Here is a 22,856-nt window from a genome sequence, read left to right on the forward strand (position 1 = left end):
CTTACACATGAAATGTGACAAATGTAATTGTAAAAGTCTTGAGAGTCATATGAACCTATAACAATAATTACATTAAATATAATTTTTTTTAGAATATTTAAAATAGATGACGTGTCCTATTTAATTTTTTTATATTGTGAAAAAAGATATTAAAAAAAATATGTTTTAAGTTATTAATAGTAAGATTAGTGATAGAATTCACATAATTATATTAAATATTCACATTAAAATTTTTAGCATTTGATTAGATTTTTGTGTTGATGGCGTTTAAATCAATGTAGTATTTATAATGGTATAATGCTTAAGAGAGACTAAATAATATATTTGTGAGTTAAACAACTTCTTAATAAAAGTTGTCATTGATCAAAGTGATAGGTATCTCACACAATGTAACTAAATAATTATAGATATTTGTATAGTCCCAAAACTAAATGTTGTGGTTCCAAATGCTGTAACTATAGATTTCTTCAGTGGTCATCTAAAAACTTGTCAACATCTTTTAGATTCATTGTTAGTGTTTCGTATACCAACATTATAAAAAAAATTATTATAACTATATTAACTAAATTAGATATTATTTTATAAATTAAAAAAATATTGATATCTAAAATAGTTTCTATTATTAATAAAAATTTATAAAGTAGTTTCTAAATTGATATCTAACTGTTAACTACCAAAGTTTTAGCTACTAACTACTTATGTTATAAATTAGTCTCTATTAACCTTTTAAAGACTAATTTAAAATCTAAAATATTAGTAGTTAAAACTTTTTATAGCTAATTTATGTACCAATTTAGAAATTATTTTATAATATTTTATTAATAATAAAAATCACATTAAATATCAATAATTTTTTAGAATCTACGTCAATATAGTAACTAATTATTTTTGTCTCTAAGATTATTATTTAATGATTTTCTTGTAGTGAAAGTTACAATAATTAAACAATTAATTTTTTTAATATAATTCTTATTGTAGCTAAGCAACTCTACTTGTATTCTTATTGTCTCATCTACAAACTAGTTAATACCCTTCTTAACATGGATTGAATGCTAGTTTCCATACAAAATTTCGAGGAACAATTAATTTTAAATGAAAAAAGTATTAAGTAAAATTTATTTACTTATATATATATATATATAATATGATACATATTTTATTTTTTATTAATGTTCTCCCGTTACTAAATCCCGTTAAACACATCCAAGTGTTTAAACATCAAATATTGAATTAAATTAACTACCTAGTCATGTTATAAATCTAACTCCTCATTTAATCATATTATTATTTCTTACATTCAAACAAAAATAAAATATATATATATATATATATATATATATATATATATATTTATAACTCTTATTCATTATAATTTTTTTTGACATATGATATGCAATTTCTTAATTTCAATATCTTCATGATTTTTAAAATTTTAAGAGTCTTGTTTCTTTTAATGTATTTACATTTAATATACTAAAATGCTGGTTATTGCTAACAAAAAATGTTTATTATTCTATTTTATATGTTTTCCTTATAAATGTATTCACATTTAAAAACACACTAGTTACCAATAAATTATGGATAAAAACTGATTTATAGTAACATTATACAAATAATCCAAAATGCGTTCAAATTTTGGTTTTTGTTCTCAGTGGAACAAACGGATCAACACAATGGGCCCATTTCAAATAATTAATATCAATAATTTATACTTTATTTATAACCATTTTTTTAAGTGTTTTTTTCAATAAGTTGTACAAAAAATACTTATATTACTTACTTACCATATATGCATGCATTTAATATATAACTAATTAACTTATTATTCCAAACAATCGTATTTTATATATGTACTTAAAATTCAGAATTTATTATGTTAAAATACAATCTTGACTAACTCTTTTCAATCCGTAATTTGGATCATTCTATTTTAAAATAGAAATATTTAGTCTTTCAATTTTTAAAGTCGGTTATTTTAATCTAATTGTATAAACTAACATGTTGATGGTTAAGACATTAAAATTAGCTTGCATGTGCTACATTTTAATTAGTATTCTGTTTGTCTAGAAATAAAAAAAAAAAAAAAGTATTCAACCACGTAGAAGTCAATAATATTAAAAAAAATCATAACCTTAATTTAAACAAACAATCTTATGCCACATTAATATCTTAATCATCAATATTCTAATTTTTGGACGGTTTAACTAGAATAACTAATTTTAAAATTTGGGTCGATAAAATGATAAATATATATAAATAAAATAGAGGACCACATTGATAATTTATAGAAAATTTGCATTTAATCTGAGATATATAAAAAAAACCAGTTGAAGGAGGAAGCATCTCAAGTTATGTTTTGTTGTCGCCCATGAACGAGGGCAATGCTCCGCAGAATAAGGTATTTTGGGGAACAACACATGAACTCATTCATACTAAACCCCTTCAACAAATTGGGTTTGGGCCAAATATAAAACCTTCTGAGTGCTAAGAATTTTCTTCTTGTCTCAAGGAAATAATGTGCCACATAACTGTCAACACATCATGTAACAAAGATTTATGTGATCATTATTTAATACATAAAATGATAATGCTCTTCTTTTTTATTACTTCACTCTATACACATACAAATGTTTTTCTATACTTGACCAGTAGGTATGACGCAGAACTCGAGTTCAACCCCGACAAAAACGTGGTAGTAGTCAAACAAAACATTCAACAAACACAGTTCCTCAACACCTGTTTCTTTACACTTCACAACACTGTGTTCCACTGCAATAATAATATGGAGAGTAAAAGTAAAAAAATAATGAACCTGTTAATGAAAAATAGAGGAATTGGTCACAATGTGATATGGTGAAGTTGTGTGTTTTTAAGTTGGTGTCATTTAAGTTGGTGAACTAAGTATATTTTATTTTGATCAATTGAGAGAATGACTAATTCGTAATCTTTTGTGGTTTAAGTATTTTTTTTTTCTTCTGTTGTTATTTATATTTAATGAAAATTGTTTACGTCATGTTAATTAGTAGACGATGATAAAGAAATGTTATCTAAGTTATATATAGACATGTGTTTTGTTGATATTGATATTTTTTGAGATTATGCACATATATAATAATTTCTCAAATATTTTATATTATTTTATTCTTTTGTTGATAAATAGAAAAGAAAGATAGAGAAATTAGAGGAGAAACATGTTATGTTATGCAAATAAGGTTATTTAATTATATATTATTGCAATAGCTCATGTTATCTTATCCTTTTATTAGCTAGGTTGTTTTGTTTTTTGTTATTTCATTACTTCTAATTTTTCTGTTATCTTTTTATATTATAATAAAATTAATAATTGAAATGAAAATAATAATAATAATATAATAATAAAAAAAATTAAATTTTGATATTTTATGAAATAATTTTAATTTGTTGTTCTAAAATATATTTTTTATTAAGATTTTATAGAGATTTTTCTTATTTTAATTTGAATTTTATTTGTTCTAATTTATATTTTTAAACATTATTATTTAACATTCAATTATTACGAAATTATCGATACCGAAATTGTATGAAATAATTGGAAATTATTTTATAAGTGGGTATTCGATTTATAATGGGAAAGATTTTTAACTTGAAGGTGAGTGATAGATATATTTAAATATTTCTTAATATTTTATTATATTTTATTTTTAACGTAAAGACATTTTTTTATTTTCTAAATATATCAATTTATATTTTTTTGATTTTATCATATTAATCCAATTAGTTATAAACTTTTTACTAAGTTTTTCTTTTTCTACTCTTGTCTCATTATTCCAACATTTCCGCTTATTAAAATTTGATGTATGTTAGGTCATAAGATAAGACTCTTCTAAATAGCATTGACTTGTTTCTATGATTGCACAGAAGGAAGGAAGAAAGACGATGAGGGTGGTCGTCCTTTAGACTTTTTAAAACGTGTCAAGGATAATTTAGTAAATGCAGATTAATTAGGGGGTGCAAATTCCTATTCGTCGCACCAATCCAAGATTGTTAGTGGTTGAATATTGGGCTGGTTATCATATGGGCTTCATCAGGAGGGTAGTTTCCATGACATGGTTTTAGTTTAGGCAATTGCTTCCTGCACCCAATCAATTTTTACTCGCACCCAACAAAAAATTTAAAACTCCATTATGCCATTTTCACATATTTGCTTACGGATTTTAATATCTGGAAGTCATTTTTATACATTCTGGATTTCGAAATCCGGAAGGTTATTTTCATATTTCATTTAAGCTTCCGGATGATCATATCTAGAAGTGAATAATGAGTTATGGATTTTCATATCCAGAATGGTGTATTATAAATGATGTTGAGGATTGAGATCCGAAACTCATTTATGTTTGCTTACGGATCTTGACATCCGGATCATTTATACTGTCCAAATAAGCTTCTGGATGGTAAAATCCAGAAGTAACATATTAGTTTCGATTTTTGTATATTCATAACTCTGTAATTTCATTTACAAATATGAATATTCGAAAGACAAAAATTTAAAATCATTAAGAATAAAATATACATATTTTACTTGAGTTTGTTGAGTGCTAAGTCATAAATGATATGCTGGAGGGAGAATCAGCATTTAGTTTATAAACATGAAAATTTGGGTGAATTTTGGAATGTGAAGGCAAGGCTAACTTCAAAGCCACGTCACCTATACGTCTATTAATAGTGAAAGGCCCATAATATAGGAATTAAGTAAAGGATCCCTTATCTTAAACCCTTTTCATATTAAATGAGTTGTAAAATAAATTTAGAACCATCATTTCGATATATCAGTATTTTGATAATTATTGTTTAAGTTTATATTATAAGTATTGTTACCATCTTACAACATTTTTAAAACATTAAAAAATTATCATTTTTAAGGTTTTTTTTAAGAGTTAAAGTATGACAATAACTTTTTTTCATTACTCAACTTAATGATCTAACTTAATTTAACTATAGTTGGACTATATTGCTAAATAAATAGATATATTTACATTAAACAAATTATTAAATAACAACTAAATTTAGAGATAAAAAATAATTAGTCATTATATTAATTAAATTATATATTATTTTAGAGACTAAAAAATTATTCGTATTTAAAAATAATTTTTATTATTAATAAAAATTATAAAATAGTTTCTAAATTAGTATCTAAATTAGCTACTAATGTTTTAAATTAGTCATACTAATATCTTAGATTATAAATTAGTCTCCGAAAAACTTACAAAGATTAATTTAAAATATAAAATAGTAAGTAGCTAAAATTTTGGTGGGTAATAATTAGATATTATTTTATAAATTTTTATTAATAATAGAAACTATTTTAGATACCAAACAAAATTTTAGTTTATAAAATGATATCTAATTTAGTTAAATAGTAACTAATTATTTTAGTTTATAAAATTAGTTTTTATTTAAAAAATTTATTGTAAGTATTAATCCGATTCAATCCAAATAAAGTTTAACTAATTTAAGTTGAAAATTATGATAAATCCAAACTAATCCAACACTTATGCCCCTAGTACTAGAGTATTCACTCTAGAAGAAAGAAAACTTACATGTATTTCATACTTTTATAAATATTTTTCTGTCGTCTCATCATGTGGTGATTTTCATTGACAATTACGACATTACTTTTTTACATTTATACATTTTAAAACAATTTTAGAGTATGTTATTATCATCAAATTTAATTTAAGTTTATTTAAATTATAAAAATGACTTCATGATAATACTTTTTTTATAAAGAGTATATGTTATTATCTCCCAAATTCAAATTAAGTCATATTTTATTTTAATTCTGGCATATTTTATTTTGAAAAATATATTATGGTTAATTTTACTATTTTGTATATATTCAAATTTCAAATTAATTAAATTATATTTTTATATTAATTTCGTTGATTGGTAAAGAAAATATTTTTTTATAGCTTAAAAAATTAAAAGCAGTTGTCTATTCTTTATAGTAAAATAGCGACATCGAATACTATATCAGGTTCATCCCATTTCTTTTTTATTTTTTATGCTTTGTCCTTCTTCTTACTCTTTTGGGAGTATTGTCCCTGTTATGCATTTCCAAACCTTTTATTTTTTTTATTGTAAGACTATAATATTATTGAATTTGGAGATTATACTCCCAATAATACATTTTTGCTGTATAATTAAAAGTGGTTTTAGTATTTTATTTTTGGGAGTGAAGGAAAGGAAAAGTATGATTATGACTTGGGGTGTTATAGTGATTAATTAGGTGTGAAATGAAAAGAAGTTGAGAAAGTTAGGTGTGGAGAAAAGTTGAGGTGCAGTAGTCAAAGATGAAGTTGTATTTATGAATGATGATGAAGTTGTATTTTGATGGCATGGTCCCAATGAGTCACATGGAATACTAGGGCATAAAGCCAAACAAGACCATCCACATTATGCACCCCACACGTGTGCAGCTGCAAATATTTTTGAATCTTTTTAACCAAAAATGGAGCACCTAGCACAAAAACCAGAATAGTTATTCACGTTCCATGCACAAACTGCTAAGGACACTTTCATCTAACCCTAAACACTATAATTTATGTCTGACAGAATTTTTTATTCAACTTAATTGGATGGAAGAAAAAGTGTGTCTGGGTTCAATCCAAGTGGATCGAAGAGAAGTTCAGATGAATCCAGAGACGAAGAATGCTCTTATATTGGTTTTATTATCAGATATGGTGCTTCAGTTAACGTGACACGTTGGCCTTCTTTCTCTTTTAAGTGAACATAAATTGGCATCTTTCTCTGTTCATGAGTTGTTTTCTTTAATTCCTATTAATTAGGGTTCTATGTGGTCCAAACCTACCTGAATAACTAGGTTATTTGATTCTGTGTGTGTCTTGCGTTTTGGTGATTCATAATGTATTCTTAATGACCTGATTAATTTTTGTGGTCCAAATTATTATTTTTTTATATCAGTAAAAAGAAGACTAAATTTCAGAAAAAGAAGAATGATATATGATTAAATTGTAAGTTGGAAGACACACGTACTCGATTAAATAATGTCTTCAAATTTTAGATCTAATGTCCGTTATTATAGTTTCTCCTAACTTCTTATCTACAAATAAACAAGTAAAACAAATTAGGTTAATATATTGTGTCATTTCATTTATATAATTCTGATAAAAAAATGTCTTATATATTAAACGTTGTTTTTAATTTAAGTAGAAATATATAACTAACCGATAATGTGTTATATATTTTTCCTTTTCCTCTTTAGGTGGTGATTAGATTAGCTTTTGCATGTCTCCGCAAGTCAAGTCAAAGAAAAACCTTCCATTTTGGATTTGATGTATTTTCAAATAATTTGTTTCATAATTAATTTAACAGAATATGTTATAATTTATTAACGTGTCAGTACCTATCCACTTATCTATCTTATGATCAATAATTATCACGATCAGTGCGATAATGAGATATGTCAAATTAAATTAGTGGAACAGGTATCAAATAAATTATATATTTTTTTATAGGTAAAAAAATGTATGTTTAGAATTATCTTTAGATTCTGAACCTCAAAGTAAAAGCAAGTAAATGTTTATCTTCGAACCCATTTATAACCAAATTTAATTAGCTGATTAAACATATAAAGTAATCAGATAAGATTTTCCAACTATTTTGTATATTTGAGATTAGGACATACTAAAGAGATAAGAGTATTTAAATTCTACATTTCTTTTAAATCACTGGCATTTACATATTACATGGACATTTTAATTTGCTAAAAATCTATAGTTGCTAAAAACTATTAATAGTCAAAAGAAATTAAGTTAATTTATTTAACAATATATATGCGCTTTATAAAATAATCTATCAAAAAAACTAGAAATAAAACTATATTTGTGGTAATTATAATATTAATTTTGAATTTTGAACTTCCATAATTTTTTAAAAGATCAATTATTTTAATTATATTTTTTGTTTTTTTTTCACATTTTATTATATTTTAAAATGCTCCTAACCAAGTTTAAATAAAAAAACAAAGGGTTAAACTACAAGTAGCATTAAAATTAATGAATCTCATGTTTAAGAGAAAAAACAAAGTTAATAAATTTTAAAAAAATAAATATGAGAAATTAGTTGTTAAAACATTGCTTACCGAATGCTATATACAAACTATTAATAAACTTATTTATTGAACGCTAGTAACAGGTTTAAGTAAAAAAAGGTGAAAAAAGATAACCTAAAAGTTGTCAAATTAAAGACTCGGGTAATAAGTATTAGTAGGATTATTTATACAAAAAAATAAAAAATAAAAATTAACGCTACTGTATTTGTAAGAACTTAAACTTGGACTATCTAATTAAAACAATTAACTTATTTTAAACCCACCTCTTAAACTTTGCTAATTCTATTTTTGACAATACAAATTTGTCATAATTGTTACTTAAATTTCACACAATCATGAATAATCCATTCCATTGAATTGGGGTTATAACTTAGTATTATTTAGTAGTGATTCACTAATTTTTATTTTAAAAGTAGTTCAAGAGTTTTTATTTGAATAATTATTTCCATAAATACTTATAATAAAAAATTAAAATAGACGAGATGATAAACTAAAATTAGATTATATAATAATTTATAAGAAAATGTCTTACATTGATTTTGAAAAGATTATTTAAAGAAATTGAGGGTAGAAAGAAAGAGAAAATGGTGGATGTTGTTGTGTTTGATATGTGAAAGGAAGGACAATGAACAGGGATGGTTGGGAAGTGAAGGGGGGTGGTGGCGGTGATGGTGAGAGATGATGGGTGGTTGGTTGTAAGAGAGGTGTAATGCTAACATTGCTTGTCGCCAATAATGGAGGCCAGGCTCAACCATTACTGTGCCTGCTTCCTTCCAAACACTCTGCAATTTCCATTTTTCACCCTCTCTGTGTTTTCTTCTTTTTCATTTTTCATATGTCACTTATATACTCTTTTACAAATTCAACATTTTGACCTCCATATATTAATATTTCAAACATTTTTTATATTATTATATATTTTTAAAGTTACAAGTGTTCTTACAATTTTACTTTTAAACGGGTAAGATTACTATAAATAAATGATAAAAAAAATCTGAATATTTAAATAAGGGTTGAATATATATTTTTTCCTATATTATAATATAAATTTATTTTTTATTTTTAGTTCAAACTTTAGATCATTTAGGTATACGTACGATGAAAATGATTAAAATTGATCATTTTATGTGTGAGATGATTGTTAATTTTTATCAAAATTCGTTGTTATTTTTATTGCAAATGGATGTCTAATACTCTCAATGGATTGATGAAATGAAACCTTAAATTAAACAAATTTTATATATAGAATGACTCATTTCAACCATTTTTATTTTATAAATACTTGGATCGTTTAAAGTTTACACCAGAAACGAAAATCAATTTTGTGTTATGGTATAATAACGAAAAATATATTCAACTCTTTAAATAATTATATATATATATATATATATATTAATGATATAAACTTCAAATCATATGTATCCTTATATTTTGGGAGGGTGAGTGGTTTAAATTAATTTGTGAACTATTTTTTGGTTTTGCTTTACTAGACCTTTCAAGTTTATAAAACTATTCATTTCATTGATCTAAAATTTTTGGGATTTAAGTGTGTTCTAAATCATATTTTAAAATCGTTAGACAAAACATCGTTCACCTTCTATTAACGTATTTTAATAAAATTAAAGATAGAATGACTTTCTTCAAAGAAAATAAAAAGTAAATCTTGATCAAATTCTTATAAAATTTGATCTAAACGTCTCGTGAGAAATTTAAAAATAATAATTGGAGCAAACCTTAATTTTGAATCGAATTATATAAAAATTCTAGTGCAACTAATTTACATAGTTTTGTATAAAATATGTTGTATATAACATTCACATTCTACACACTTCAATTAAGAGAAATGATGTATGGGTCAAAGATTGACATAAAAGAGGAAAAGCGTCGACTTAACGTACCAGGGCATATGGACGCTAAAGATATGAAAGTTAATGGTTTAACATTGACTAGTTCAGAAGACGCAACTAACGTGAGCTAAACTAGCATAAAACTTATGCAAGGTAGAATTTTAGCGTCGACCAAGCCAACACTAATATTTTTTATTTTAAAATTTATAGTATTGGTTAAGTCAATGTTAAATAAAATCTACTTTTAATATTAATTTAAATTGCATCGATTTGGTCGACGTTAATGTACAAAAAAATCTTATAAAACACTTAATTTTAAACAAAATAATAAAAAAATTGTAATAGATGAAGGAGATAAATATTGATGAAAGAGATGGGTATTGATGAAAGATGAATGTTGAAGTAGATGAATGTGAATGAAAGAATCAGGAGAAGAGTATGGATGAAGGAAATGTATGTAAATGAAGATGAACGTGAATGAAGGGAATGAGCGTGGATGAAAGTCATGATTGTGAATGAAGGAGATGAATGTGGGTGAAAGAGATAGGTGTGAGGAGATTTGTGAGTGTGAGAATGTTATATATAAAGTAAAAGAGGAAAATTGTAAGTGAGGAGGTTAATCATCTTTAAATCTAAGTCTTTAGATTAAAAATAATCAATAGTTCTTATTCGTTCTCTCAAAAATGCACAAATTCATAGTATATAAATTAGCATAGGCTAAACTGACGCTAACTTAAATAAATAAATATATTATAAATAAATAAAATTAATTTTCGCTAGACCAAGACTAACCTTATTTATTTCAAATATTATTTGTAGTCAGTGTAGGTTTAACCACCACTAATATAACAATATTTATTTTTAATACTTTTTTAGTTAGTGTAGATTTAGTCAATGCTGATATGATTAAATAAGACTAGTGTTAATTTTTCACTAACACCAATATTTATTTAATTAAAAAAATAAAATAATTTTATGTTTTTTGAAGTTAATTTTGTGTGTTGCATTAGAGTTGACTTAGTCAAAAACAAGTTGGTTGACTAATATTTAATGTTTTCTTGTAGTGGTATTAATCAATTTAAAATATTTGAAAAATGTTTTTATGATAGGATTTTGAATCACATTAATGATGTGGAAGAGAATAAAAAATTATGTAAGAGAATCAAAAGTTATGCAATTTGGTGAGGAATTTAGGATATTATTAGAAAATTGGAAAAGTGAGAAGAAGAAAGATAATAATGTGGTTTACATAGATTTTTTTTTTCAAAGAGGATTTGGGAAGTTGAAATGAAAGAGAGTTTAAGTTTGGTGAGAAATCAAGGAATTGAACATTTATATTTTTAAGAAATTAAGAGAAAGCTTGTTGCTTTAGGGTGATAAAAAAGTTATTTTGATGTATGAAATCGACAAATAATATGTCGTTGGGGAATCTTATGCATTTTAGAAAGGTGAGAAATTTGTGGGAATTGAAAGAACATAATAAAAAGTAGTTAGGAGGATAATGTTACCAATGTTTATGCTTCCTATGATATGGAAAAAGAGAAAGAAAATGTGGGACAACTTAATTACCAAAAGGAACAACCCTAACACTATAACATGATGTAGTTTGTAACCTTAGTTGTACTCCGTGTTTTCATAGGGCAAAAAGTAAACCTTGTACACATCTTTTTGGTGGAAAACAATTCATATGGATTGAGACAAACAAGAAATGGATTGATAGGATTAACTATAAAACAATTGAAAAGATGACATTTCAACACTAAAAACACAAACAACAAAGCTTAGATATATAAAAGTTTTCTAGATTTTGGTAATAACAATTTTTTATTTAATACTAATTGAATGAGTTAAATATGTTATTTTTTTTACTATGAAATTGAATTTTGTTTTTGTTTCAAATTTTAAATCATATAAGTACCTATAATAGAAAAATAATTGAAACGAGAATGAGTCATTCTGTATGTCAAATAATTCTTAGTTTTTTTTTAAAGATTGTTATTTTTTTTTCAAAACTCGTTATTATTTTGATTGTAGGCCGATGCTTAGTATAACTACTTCCTATAAGTTGATGAAATAAAACATCAAATTGAATCAATTACACATATTTTAATCATTTTCATACTACAAACATAAAAATGATTTAAGGTTTGAAACTAAACAAAAACTTAATTTAATATTTATTATAATAAATTGATCCTAACTAAATTAAAAAGTAAAAAAAATTAGATGAGAAGAAGTAGCAGAAAAAAGAAAAAAGGTGAATGAGAAGAGGAAATGGTAAAGGGTATGAGTATGTTGTTACTTAGAAGCTAAGAAGGGAAGAAGGTATAAATTAAAGAGGTGGGTGAGTGATGAGATGCAGTGCATCCAGTGCCCACGGGATTTCAATTGAATCCCGTCACAAAATTCCAACGGCCTTTTCTTTTCTCCCCCATAATAATAATAGGATGCAGTCACATGGTTATGAGCATCCAATGAAGGACACCCACGTGGGACCCCTATCATTATAACGTGTAGCAACGCCTCGTGATCCAACGCTCCAGGATTCGCTCCTCACATCCGAGTGTCCCAATCACGCCAGCCCCACCGTGGTCCCCGCTGTAGAGTACTAGTGCCCCTGCCTGTTCCCCCCTTGTCCCCCTCTCACCCTCACACACCTGTTCTTTCATGTCCCTCCTGTCACCGCCAATCATATCTCTCCTTTCCAACCCCACCTCACGCGCTCCTTCAACCGTGTGCTCCGGGCCCCACTCTCCCCTCCTCCCATTCGTCATTAACAAGCGCGTGTCCACACCCGACCCTCGCTTCTCTCTTCATCATTCTGTCCAAAATTCATGCACCATATGAGAATAAGTCACCTAGATATTGTCCCACACTAATGTTGCTATAAAATTAATGATCTCACCCACTACCCTTCCACCACAACTTGCATCTCATTGAGAACATCTCCTTCTCTCTCTCCCTCTCTCTCAAGAAACCAGATTCAACAGAGTTTTGGATTTTATTTGCAACTGTTCTTGTTATCTTATATTGTAATCAGCTAGCTTATACATCAAGAAATGGAGAATTCACTGGGAAGCTATGAAAAGGAGCTTAATCTGGAGGCCACAGAGCTGAGACTGGGGTTGCCCGGTACCGATGAGCCTGAGAAACGTGCTATTGCTGCTAGAACCAACAAAAGATCTTCACCTGAAGCAAGTGAAGAAGAGTGCATAAGCAATGTTTCTGATGTCACAAGTGATCACCAAGACAACGTTGTGCCACCTGCAAAGTAAGTGATGTACTATATAGTTTTTGTTTTGTGTTAATTTCTGGTGAAGGAAATGTTTAGATTAATGAATAATGAAAATATTGGGATGTAGGGCACAAGTAGTGGGATGGCCACCGATTCGATCTTACAGGAAGAATAGTCTACAGCAAAAGAAAGAAGAACAAAGTGAAGGGAATGGGATGTACGTGAAAGTTAGCATGGCGGGTGCACCTTATTTGAGGAAGATAGATCTCAGGGTTTACCAAAGCTACCCTCAACTTCTCAAGGCCTTGGAAAATATGTTCAAGTGCATATTTGGTAAGAACCCTAACAAGATTAAAACTATCTTTCTTTTTTGGCTGGTTATAAGATTTGTCTGGCTTATGTATATATAGAAAAGAGGAATAAAATGGTACTTGTTGTGATCCAGGAGAATATTCAGAAAGGGAAGGGTACAATGGATCTGAACACGCTCCTACTTATGAAGACAAAGATGGTGACTGGATGCTGGTTGGAGACGTGCCATGGCAGTAAGTTTCATCTCCTGAATCTGCTCTTTGAAGTAGTAACTCTTTGTTGTTTGTTTACATCCTTCTTATATGGTTGTGTGTTTTGGTATTATTGCAGCATGTTCGTTTCATCCTGCAAGAGGTTGAGAATTATGAAGGGATCAGAAGCACAGGGGTTGGGTTGTTTTTGACCCAAAAAACAAATCAGGACCATGCACATCCATAGCCAAAACATGGAGTAAAGCAAGATAAAGTGACTTGATCCAAGGGAACTTCTTCTGTTTGGATTATGCAAGCATGCAATGGCCTCTGTGAATGGTCATATTTGGCTGATTCAAAGCAGAGATGCACATACACAAATTTGCTTTATTTGTTTATTTCAAAACTGTGACTTTTATACCTGCTTAATTAAACTACACTGTTCCAAATTCTCATAGCCATAACCCGAATGGAAAACAGTGATTAAATGAGAAGAGAATAAAAGCAAAGCAAATGCTATTTAATTGTATAGAGGACATCAATACATATATAATTTTTCCTTCTGTTTGTTTAAGTACAATTATTATATATACGAAGGTGGAATTTCTTCCCCTTTTGCATTTTGTTTCATCTAATTTATCTTTCTTCTCGATGGCAAATTTTACTTGATTGTCTCCTAAGAAGGATAATTCAGAATTCACTTCTTATAAAGTCAAATAAGGGGTGAGGAGAAAAAGCACAGCTGTAATAACCCTTTATTAAAATTAAAATACTTTTCATATATTAACTCATTTAAAATATAAGCAAAGCAAGTATCCATTTTTTAATTCCACTTTAGGCCCTTTATTTCAGAAGAACGAAGTAGGAATTCATGCCTTGTCTGCTTATATTAGTTTAAAAACTTCCTTGTAAATTTTTCAACCAAATTTTTAAGTTCATTTACAGTATTTTAAGTTTTGTGAGATTTGAAGAATTTTGAGGATGGATAAGGTTAAGAGTTCTGTAATAAACATCTGAATGATTATCCATACAAGGGTTTTAATGCGTAAAAAAGCTTAAATTATTATTATGATGGCAATGCAAAAGGTTGCTGAGCCATGATGAGATGAATATATTGTTCTTTAAAATGAAGATATCTACGCAAAGCTTTATTTCACAAATAATTAGTATGGGGAACCTGTCGGTAGGGTAACCTTTCCAAACACAATTACTACATGGATTCATATACTTTGTTTCAGGGAATCATTGATGTGCACTCAATTTCAGAGCTTCTACTTCACTTTTCACACAACTTTTGATAAAGTGAAACATTTAAATACACTGCAAAATCAAATGTCTTCTACTCCAGAAAGAAAACATTAACAGTGAGTAGAAATATACTTTCTTTATACAGGAGTTTTACTATTAGCTAGTAATGAAATAGTAATATATATATATATATATATATATATATATATATATTTTTTTTTTTGTGATGTTTTAATTACTACAGTTACCTGTGCATGTTCCATAATATAAATTATTATTTTCTTAGATATACATTTATAAAACTGTGTAAAAAATCAACTGAAATAAAATAATCTTTATACATAAATATTTCTATTTAATATCACATTTCCAACTTACACTTAAATTTCTAAGCATTATATACTCTTATCATCTTTAAGATATACATGAAAAATAAATTTTATTTTCAGTGGTTGATTATGTGCTAATTTTGCCTCATATCTGTAATTCAAAAGTAGGAAGTTCGAATCCTTAGTCTTAAACTTTAGATTATTTAGAGTTAATACTACATTTTCAAACTTATAAGTAAATCTTTCTTTTCAAGTGAATTCGGGACTTTATAATTCAAATTTTCTTAACAAAAAACAGTAATCTTTCCATTTTTACTTAAGGGGAAAAAACCAGCATTGTAATATCAGACTGACAATAGTTTTTAGCAAGTAATTAGCATTACAAGTACATTTTGAATGAGAATTTAGAACTCAGTGATCATTTTACAGTGTGTGAGAAGCAATATTGCAGAAGTGAAGTGGTAAATGAAAAGTTGGGGAGACAAAGAAAGGAAAAATTCTTTATAGACATGATGATATATATGTAGTTTGGGTGTGTAGGTGATATGAGATAATTGATGAAAAGTCCAAAAGTGAGTGAGTTGTTTGTGGTGGGGGCAGTGTCCATGCCAGTGCAATATTAACAGGAGCTACTTGGCTACCATGGTTACGTCATAAGCTCGTCAAGCTAAAAGCAAACAAGACACAGAAAGAAACCCTTATCAGATAAACTTGCTTTTATTGCTTGTGTGGTGCCATAGGATTCTTCCATTTTTGCCACTTCCATGACGTAGACTCTTGATTTAATTTCATCAACCATCTTAGCTGGTGTGTGCACTGTGCACAAATTCAGAGTGCTTCCCATGCCTAACTGTCACTCATCGATTACCTTCACAATTCCAATACACTGACATGTATCAGCTACATTCACCAATAATATATATATGCTTAGAAATTTGTCACTTTCTCTTCTCATACACGTCTTAATTTCTTCTGCTTCATAATTATTAGAAAGCCTTCTCGCCAAATAATCATGATCACAACAGAAATGCTAAAATGTTCCAAACCCTTCTCCTAACATTGCCACCAATTGTGTTTTCTGTAGAAAACATTTTATATATTTTGGGAGGAAAACTGTAGTGATGGTCGGAGATATCACATTAATCTTGTGAATTTTATTAGTTAAATTTGAGATACACTTAAAATCTATTTATTTTAGAGTGATCTAAAAAAGCTATAATCAGAATTTTGTCTTTAAATTTACAGTATTTCTCTTCCTTTGTATACGGTGGAATACAAAATTTATCCCTAGAATTAAAAATAGAAACAATTAGCTGTCGAAAATTTGGAGAAGCAAAACACAACTTTGCCTAAAAAGAACTGTTTTTGGTTTCTGAATAATTGTGTTGGTTTATAAAAAATGAGTCCCGTGGTTTGTTTTTGTTGTTAAATTCCATGAGTAATCAACATCACCGAATGAGAAAACATAACTACAAGTGCGGAATCGTCTAAACTTTCTGTCTAATCACTGTCTACACATCCCACCATCAATTTCGCTTTAATCTAATCATCAAAATTGAGTACTGTTTTGTAAATTCAGTTAAGACCAATCATCTTCTTAGGACTTGGTCTGGTCTATCTACACCTTGTCATCTGCATACCTACTCTCCAACCTTCAATTTCAGTCGCTTCAATATACCTTGTACACTCCAATGTACCTACAGTTCATACACCATTCATTTCTTTCACTTCATTCTTTCTATTTTACCCTCTGCCACCCCTAAAATCAATGTCATTATCATCATTTTATTTTCTCAATCATCTTTAAAACTTTTCTTGCAAACTATTTCCTCTAGACAGCCCTTTACTTGAGCCTTCTGCTTAGAATTGTATAATAATTAACCTGCTAATTAAACTATATAATAATAATAATAATAACAAATATGTTAAATCTATATATTTTTTATTGGTTTCTGAAATTCAAACTAATAAGTTAAATTGAATTGTTCTTGGATCAAATCAAGATTGAGCTGTAATAAATGGTTCTTTTCAAACTCGATTCCATTTTAAGATGAACCAGTTTTCATTTGATCAAGTCGAACCAAATCATGTTGTACTGACTTACTTCCAAACACCAAAATATGATTTGGATAAAAACGTCTTTGCCGGCTGTTTTTCAAGTCCAGGCTTGAAGATCAAGCATATTTTTTCATTGCTGATTCCTTTATATCCATAGTAGAATGCTGTGTCATGTGTCGAATATGTCACTTTATCTGAACAAGATTAAAGCTTGTCTACAATGTTGACCTTGTTATGGCTCATTAAGACAGAATACTTTTTAGATAATGATTGAATGGGTGGTAGAGTAGAAATTAAGTGAAAGAAAACTGTTTCATTCCCCCATTAGTAAATGTAGAGATGAAACATTAGAATGGATACTTTATTTAATGATTTTCTTGTCCTAGAAAATAATTAAAAAATTATAACTCATTCAAACTCTTTTCCTTATTCCGTTTCTATACAAAAATCCAAAAAAAAATTGATTTTATCCCATCATAGTCCAATTCATTTAATTCTCTACCATCAATGAAGCATATATTAGTGCATTCTCCAACACAGAATATAAATTATAATTGGAGAACAGGAACAGGGAATGCATAATGCGAAACAGATAATTGATTGCTAACTAAATAGATCCCAAAGACAGACTAACCATGATCAGTGCCGCCACGTAGAGTTTAAAATTACGGGCAAAATGCAAAACTGTACAAAGGAGTTTCACTGTTGAAATTGAATATCACGTGGGCAACAGTTAGCATGAGCTCTTAGAACGACAAGATTTCATCTGCAGCCATCATATGTACAGGCATCCTAGCGTTGTGACCAGCATTAGACCCCATTCTTGCATCCAGTATTTCCAGTTGGGAGTTGACCCATTGCGGAGTGTATCTGCCTTCGATCCATAGAGCTTCCCCTGTATCTTTGTGTTTGAAATCAGGGGCTTTTGGGTTCCTCTGCAAATTTTCCAAAAATATTTGAAGATATAAGGAATAGAAAATTCACAAGGGCTTTAAAAAGAACATGGATGCAATTTGAGGGCGAAATTCTCATTCATTGCTAGACAAAATGGCAGAGGCGGCAATAACATTGAATGAAAATGAGGTAAACATCACATTATTTTATTTGAATAATAATCTAACTATTGCCTCAATATAGATCAATCAAGATCCATAAACATAAATAGTTGACGGAAAATCATGCAAGCTGCATGCATTGTGATCGGATTGTTCCATTCATGCCAGGAGCAGGCAACTAATGCTCTATACCATGGCAAACAAACCAACGGGTACAGAAAAATTGTGTTATAGTCATGTTAACACAGAATGTGTGAAGCATTAGTCTGGTTTATTATTATTTGTAGGATGAAAGTTTAGGAAAAGGTATGGTTGATGTCATATTGATCTTAGAGATAAATAACTCCAAATACAAAACAACAAATCAGAAATAATAATAATAGCCACACAATACTTGAAACCAAGGTTTAAAACTTCAGTAAAAAATCTAGATCACCGTGATATTGCAGAAAAATGCAGACAGATTCAGACACGATTCATGCCGGTAGTAGTTGAGGACAAATTTTTAAAACCTTTGAAACAATCACTGAATACCACAACAAAAGAAGATAGCATAACAACCGAGTAGGCAACTTTTCTAAATTCACAAGTTGAATCAACAATTCACCTTTGTCATCCTATTGTCCCACCACTCCCCTGGATTAGCAAAGAACGCCTGCCATAATTCCACCACAGAACCAGAACCACTGATTACTTTCCTACCTGAAACAACAACAAAAATTATTTAGTAAAAACACACAAAACCGAGCCAAGATGACATGAATTCCACAGAACACTTGCCACTGCCATCAGACTCTAGATCCGGCAAAGGCACCTTTGAGAGATTTCTTTCAACAAAGTTCAGCTGTTGAGCAACAACCTGGCCACATCCAAAATGAGCAAAATCAAGTCATAAATGCTTCATAAGAAACGCCACAATTTACAGTAACTAATAAGTTATTTTGACTAGTTCACAAAGACCATAATAAGCTTATTTTCACTTTTATCTTCACTAGTTTATTTGACATGTTCCCTTACATCACTTTCTATTTATCGCCAAGATCATTCACTAACGTTAGGAAACATTTTCAATTCCCTCAGCACGTCCTAGCTTATAACGAATAACTTCTAAACTTCAAATTTTTAACCAGCTAATATGATTTCAACTAGCTTACCAAACACACATTCTTTAAGATTTGATTACGCATAATCTTAAGTATACAAAGTTACAATTTAGCCCTTATATTTCTTTTTATTAAAACTCATGCTAAGCATCAATCTTAGCTAGGGTGAATTATATTTAAAAACTATATATTTTAGTACTTCAAAGTATAGTTTCAATACATTTTGCCTTTATATACCATCTAGTTATTGTTACTTTATCCCCTACTGTCTAAACTCCTAAGGACTAACCAAATTAAAAATACTACGTATTTTGGATTAAAAGAGATAAATTTTAAATATAAATACTAATGAATAAAATTAGTAATTAAACACTTTTAAATAAGCATTTTTCTAACTTCAACTTAAACCCTAAACCCAATCAATTGGGGTTAAGAAAAACCTTATAGTAGGTGTTGGTTTTGCCTTCCTCGCTTTCGACGGTGTCGGTTATGAGGCGACCGGAAACGTGAATTTGGTGACCTTTCTGGAGATGCTGAGAAGCGACAAGAGCGAGATCGTCCCAGAAAGTAAGGCTTATCAACGAAGTTTGCGTGACGCTTTTCTTGACGGAGAGGCAGGTCCAGGCGACGACCTTGCCAGAGGGGAGGTGCTTGATTTCGACGGGTACGGCGACGATGCCGATGAGGTTGACGGAATTGCAGAGCTCCTTCTGCCACGGAATCTCGGAGGGCTTAGGGTACGACATCGCTGTCATGGAGCACTTGAAGGTTCCCAACCCTTTCCAGCGCCGCGTTCTCCACGAGGGAGAAGAAGCGACTGAGAAGTGGGGTTTCGATACGAGGGTTTTGGGGAAGACGAGCACGTTTGTCGAGGTGGTGGACGATGATACTGCTCGCTCTAACGCCATGTCTGTTCTCTGTGTGCTCGCTCACTCCACGCGCGGATAGATAAGGGAAGTTGAAATTTGTAATCAGTTTCCGACACAACGGATTGGGCTTCGGCCCATTTTAAAACTTTAGTAAATGGCAATTTCTCCCTCCACCAAATCAATTCCAGCATGCACCCAATCAGTTATAGAAAATGATAAAAGTACCCCTTCTAAATGACGAAAATAACCTTACACAAAAATGGAAAGAATATTTTTGAAACTTTTATCTGAAATATTTTGGATTTCAATTTTTGGAACATATTTTTGAATTTTGAAAATTTTTATCCAGAATGTATTTTTAGTTTTGTGTTCAGAATAATGTATTTTTAGTTTTGTGTTTAGAATTTTTTTTCTATGTACTTTTTTATTTCTCAATTATAATTATTATTTTGGATTTTTTAATTTAGAATAAGGGTAGTTTTGGAAATTTAAAAAATTGATATGGTGCAGGAAGAATTTGCCTTAGTAAATTGATAATTCTTCTTGGAGTGTTTCTTCCGGTACCTTCGTATGTTCTTCACTTACTTTCATAAATTTTCATATCTCTAAAAATGTCCCTATTAATTTCTACTGAGAAGTGAATTTTTAAGCTTAACTATATTAAAAAATGCACCCACTTATATATTATGAAATTTCTTAATCTCTAGTTAATGTGGGATCTCCAACAATTTCAGATTACGTAATTCGGAAGTCATTTTCCAAATTTGTAGTTAGCTTCCAGATTACATAATTCAAAAATATTTTTTCAGATGCATGATTAGTTTATGAATTACATAATCCGAAAATCTTTTCTAATATGATATTAGCTTTCGGATTATATAATCCATAAGCCTTTTTTCAAATGTGTGTCTGGAGTACATAATCTAGAAGTTACTCTCAAATTCAAACTTTCAGATTATATAATCTGAAATATCATTCTGGATTATATAATCTAGAATATGGGGGTGACACAAGAAGGATAGAAAAGTATTTTTATGTTTTATATGAAGTGACGTTTTCTTCTTACACCAGATCAATTTTCACTTGCACCCAACAATTTTTTTAAAATTCCAAATTTGATGTCACTTTTATTTCAAAAAGAAAGAGCAAAGGAGCTCGTTTGATGTGGTAGAGGCATTTTGGTGGTGATTTAGTTGTTTCTTGTGGTTGTTGAGAGCGATGCATTGCTATTAAGTGTGGTGGAGTTGTGTTTTAGTAAGCATTTTTATTTTTGTGTGGTGGATGCAGTGACAATGGTGTAGGTAATTTTCGATTTTATGAAAATGGCTTATGGATGTAGATATTCAGAAACATTCAGTATAGATTCGAGATATTCACATTTGGAAGGTAAAAGAAGACCTCCAAATCTCGGCGTTTAAAAGTCATTATTAGATGTCTTGATAAGATTACAAATGGTAGTATCCGGAAGTCACTTATCAGTTATGGAACAATAAATCTATAAATACATTATTTATATTGTGGACATATATCTAAAATATTAAAAATAAAATAGTCAAATTCCTTTATAGATATTAGATACAGGTCGGAAGTGATACGGTGAAGAGGGAATTAACTTTAGTAAATTTTACCTAAATCTTAAAATCCTATATGTGTCATCCAAATCTTTTGAAATAATAAGATAAGAAAAATAAGTAATAAAAAAATAATGTTTCGAATTTCTTTTAACTTTTTAATATCATAATTGTTTTAGACATTTAACGGATCTGTAAAAATTGAAATTTTTGGTAGTGAAAAATACGAAAAAATAATTTAAAATTTTATCATTTTAAGCCATATTATAAGTGAAAGTAGCTGCAAATTATTAATTAATATCAAACGCTATATTTGCGGAATATGATATATAATTATCCTAATTAATAATATTAAAGGTTATAGTCAATAATTACAATATTTTTATTGAATTTAATAGATGCTTGTTTTTCATATTAATAAGTTTATTAAAATTAACATTACACAAAAATTTATTACTACAAAGTTTAATAACTAAAAACATAATATACTAAAAATTATTAATTTATATATCTAATTTTTTAATATATATTTGATAAATATATAATAATTTATCTCTAAATTTCTATACTTCATTGTTATGTCAAGTATTATGAATAATTTTTAATTTAAATATATATTAAAATTTATTAAAATATACTCAAATATGGATATTGATAATAAAGTGCTTACTAACTAATTGGGTTCAAATAAAAATGGGGAAAGTAATATTGTTTACTATAGATGTTTGAATGAAACGACAAACAAAATATTGATCACATGAAAATTTTAATAATACTAAATAATTCGCAATTAATCTAATTTAAAAACTAAAATCTGTATTATTTATATTTTTTAAGTAAAATAATATTTACATTTCTTTAATTTTTAAATAGATATTCAACTTCCTTATTTTTTTAATAAATATTTTTAAAAACATTACCTTTG

General features: G+C 28.5%; 2 protein-coding genes across 3 annotated transcripts; one reads left to right on the top strand and one right to left on the bottom strand.

The window, feature by feature from the left end:
- The first annotated feature begins 12,832 nt into the window (after nucleotides 1-12,832).
- Nucleotides 12,833-14,318, top strand: LOC137829789 (auxin-induced protein 22D). The gene is made up of 4 exons (XM_068636702.1): nucleotides 12,833-13,231; nucleotides 13,323-13,528; nucleotides 13,641-13,740; nucleotides 13,838-14,318. The coding sequence occupies exons 1-4, from the start codon at nucleotides 13,020-13,022 to the stop codon at nucleotides 13,908-13,910; spliced, it is 591 nt and encodes a 196-aa protein (XP_068492803.1). The 5' UTR covers nucleotides 12,833-13,019; the 3' UTR covers nucleotides 13,911-14,318.
- Nucleotides 14,319-17,912: 3,594 nt separating this feature from the next.
- LOC137829790 (protein OSB1, mitochondrial-like) lies at nucleotides 17,913-20,469 on the bottom strand. 2 transcript variants are annotated; one of them, XM_068636703.1, is made up of 4 exons: nucleotides 19,932-20,469; nucleotides 19,169-19,247; nucleotides 18,996-19,090; nucleotides 17,913-18,268 (listed from the first exon to the last, which is right to left on the bottom strand). In XM_068636703.1, exons 1-4 carry the CDS (start codon nucleotides 20,397-20,399, stop codon nucleotides 18,080-18,082), a joined length of 831 nt encoding a protein of 276 aa, XP_068492804.1. In that variant the 5' UTR covers nucleotides 20,400-20,469; the 3' UTR covers nucleotides 17,913-18,079. The 2 variants fall into 2 exon arrangements, with proteins under 2 accessions (XP_068492804.1, XP_068492805.1); XM_068636704.1 differs by having other exon boundaries at nucleotides 18,996-19,086; nucleotides 19,165-19,247; nucleotides 19,932-20,443.
- Between the last annotated feature and the right edge of the window lie 2,387 nt (nucleotides 20,470-22,856).

Source organism: Phaseolus vulgaris, chromosome 7 (assembly GCF_000499845.2).
Source record: "Phaseolus vulgaris cultivar G19833 chromosome 7, P. vulgaris v2.0, whole genome shotgun sequence".
In the NCBI taxonomy this organism is placed as follows: domain Eukaryota; kingdom Viridiplantae; phylum Streptophyta; class Magnoliopsida; order Fabales; family Fabaceae; genus Phaseolus; species Phaseolus vulgaris.

Excerpts from the sequence above, each read along its gene's own strand:
- LOC137829789 (XM_068636702.1), top strand. The coding sequence starts at position 13,020 with ATGGAGAATTCACTGGGAAGCTATGAAAAGGAGCTTAATCTGGAGGCC. Across the intron at positions 13,232-13,322 it reads AACGTTGTGCCACCTGCAAA|GGCACAAGTAGTGGGATGGC; the intron begins GTAAGTGATGTA and ends ATTGGGATGTAG. Across the intron at positions 13,529-13,640 it reads TATGTTCAAGTGCATATTTG|GAGAATATTCAGAAAGGGAA; the intron begins GTAAGAACCCTA and ends GTTGTGATCCAG.
- LOC137829790 (XM_068636703.1), bottom strand. The coding sequence starts at position 20,399 with ATGGCGTTAGAGCGAGCAGTATCATCGTCCACCACCTCGACAAACGTG. Across the intron at positions 19,091-19,168 it reads TCTAGAGTCTGATGGCAGTG|GTAGGAAAGTAATCAGTGGT; the intron begins GCAAGTGTTCTG and ends TTGTTGTTTCAG. Across the intron at positions 18,269-18,995 it reads GGGACAATAGGATGACAAAG|AGGAACCCAAAAGCCCCTGA; the intron begins GTGAATTGTTGA and ends GAAAATTTGCAG.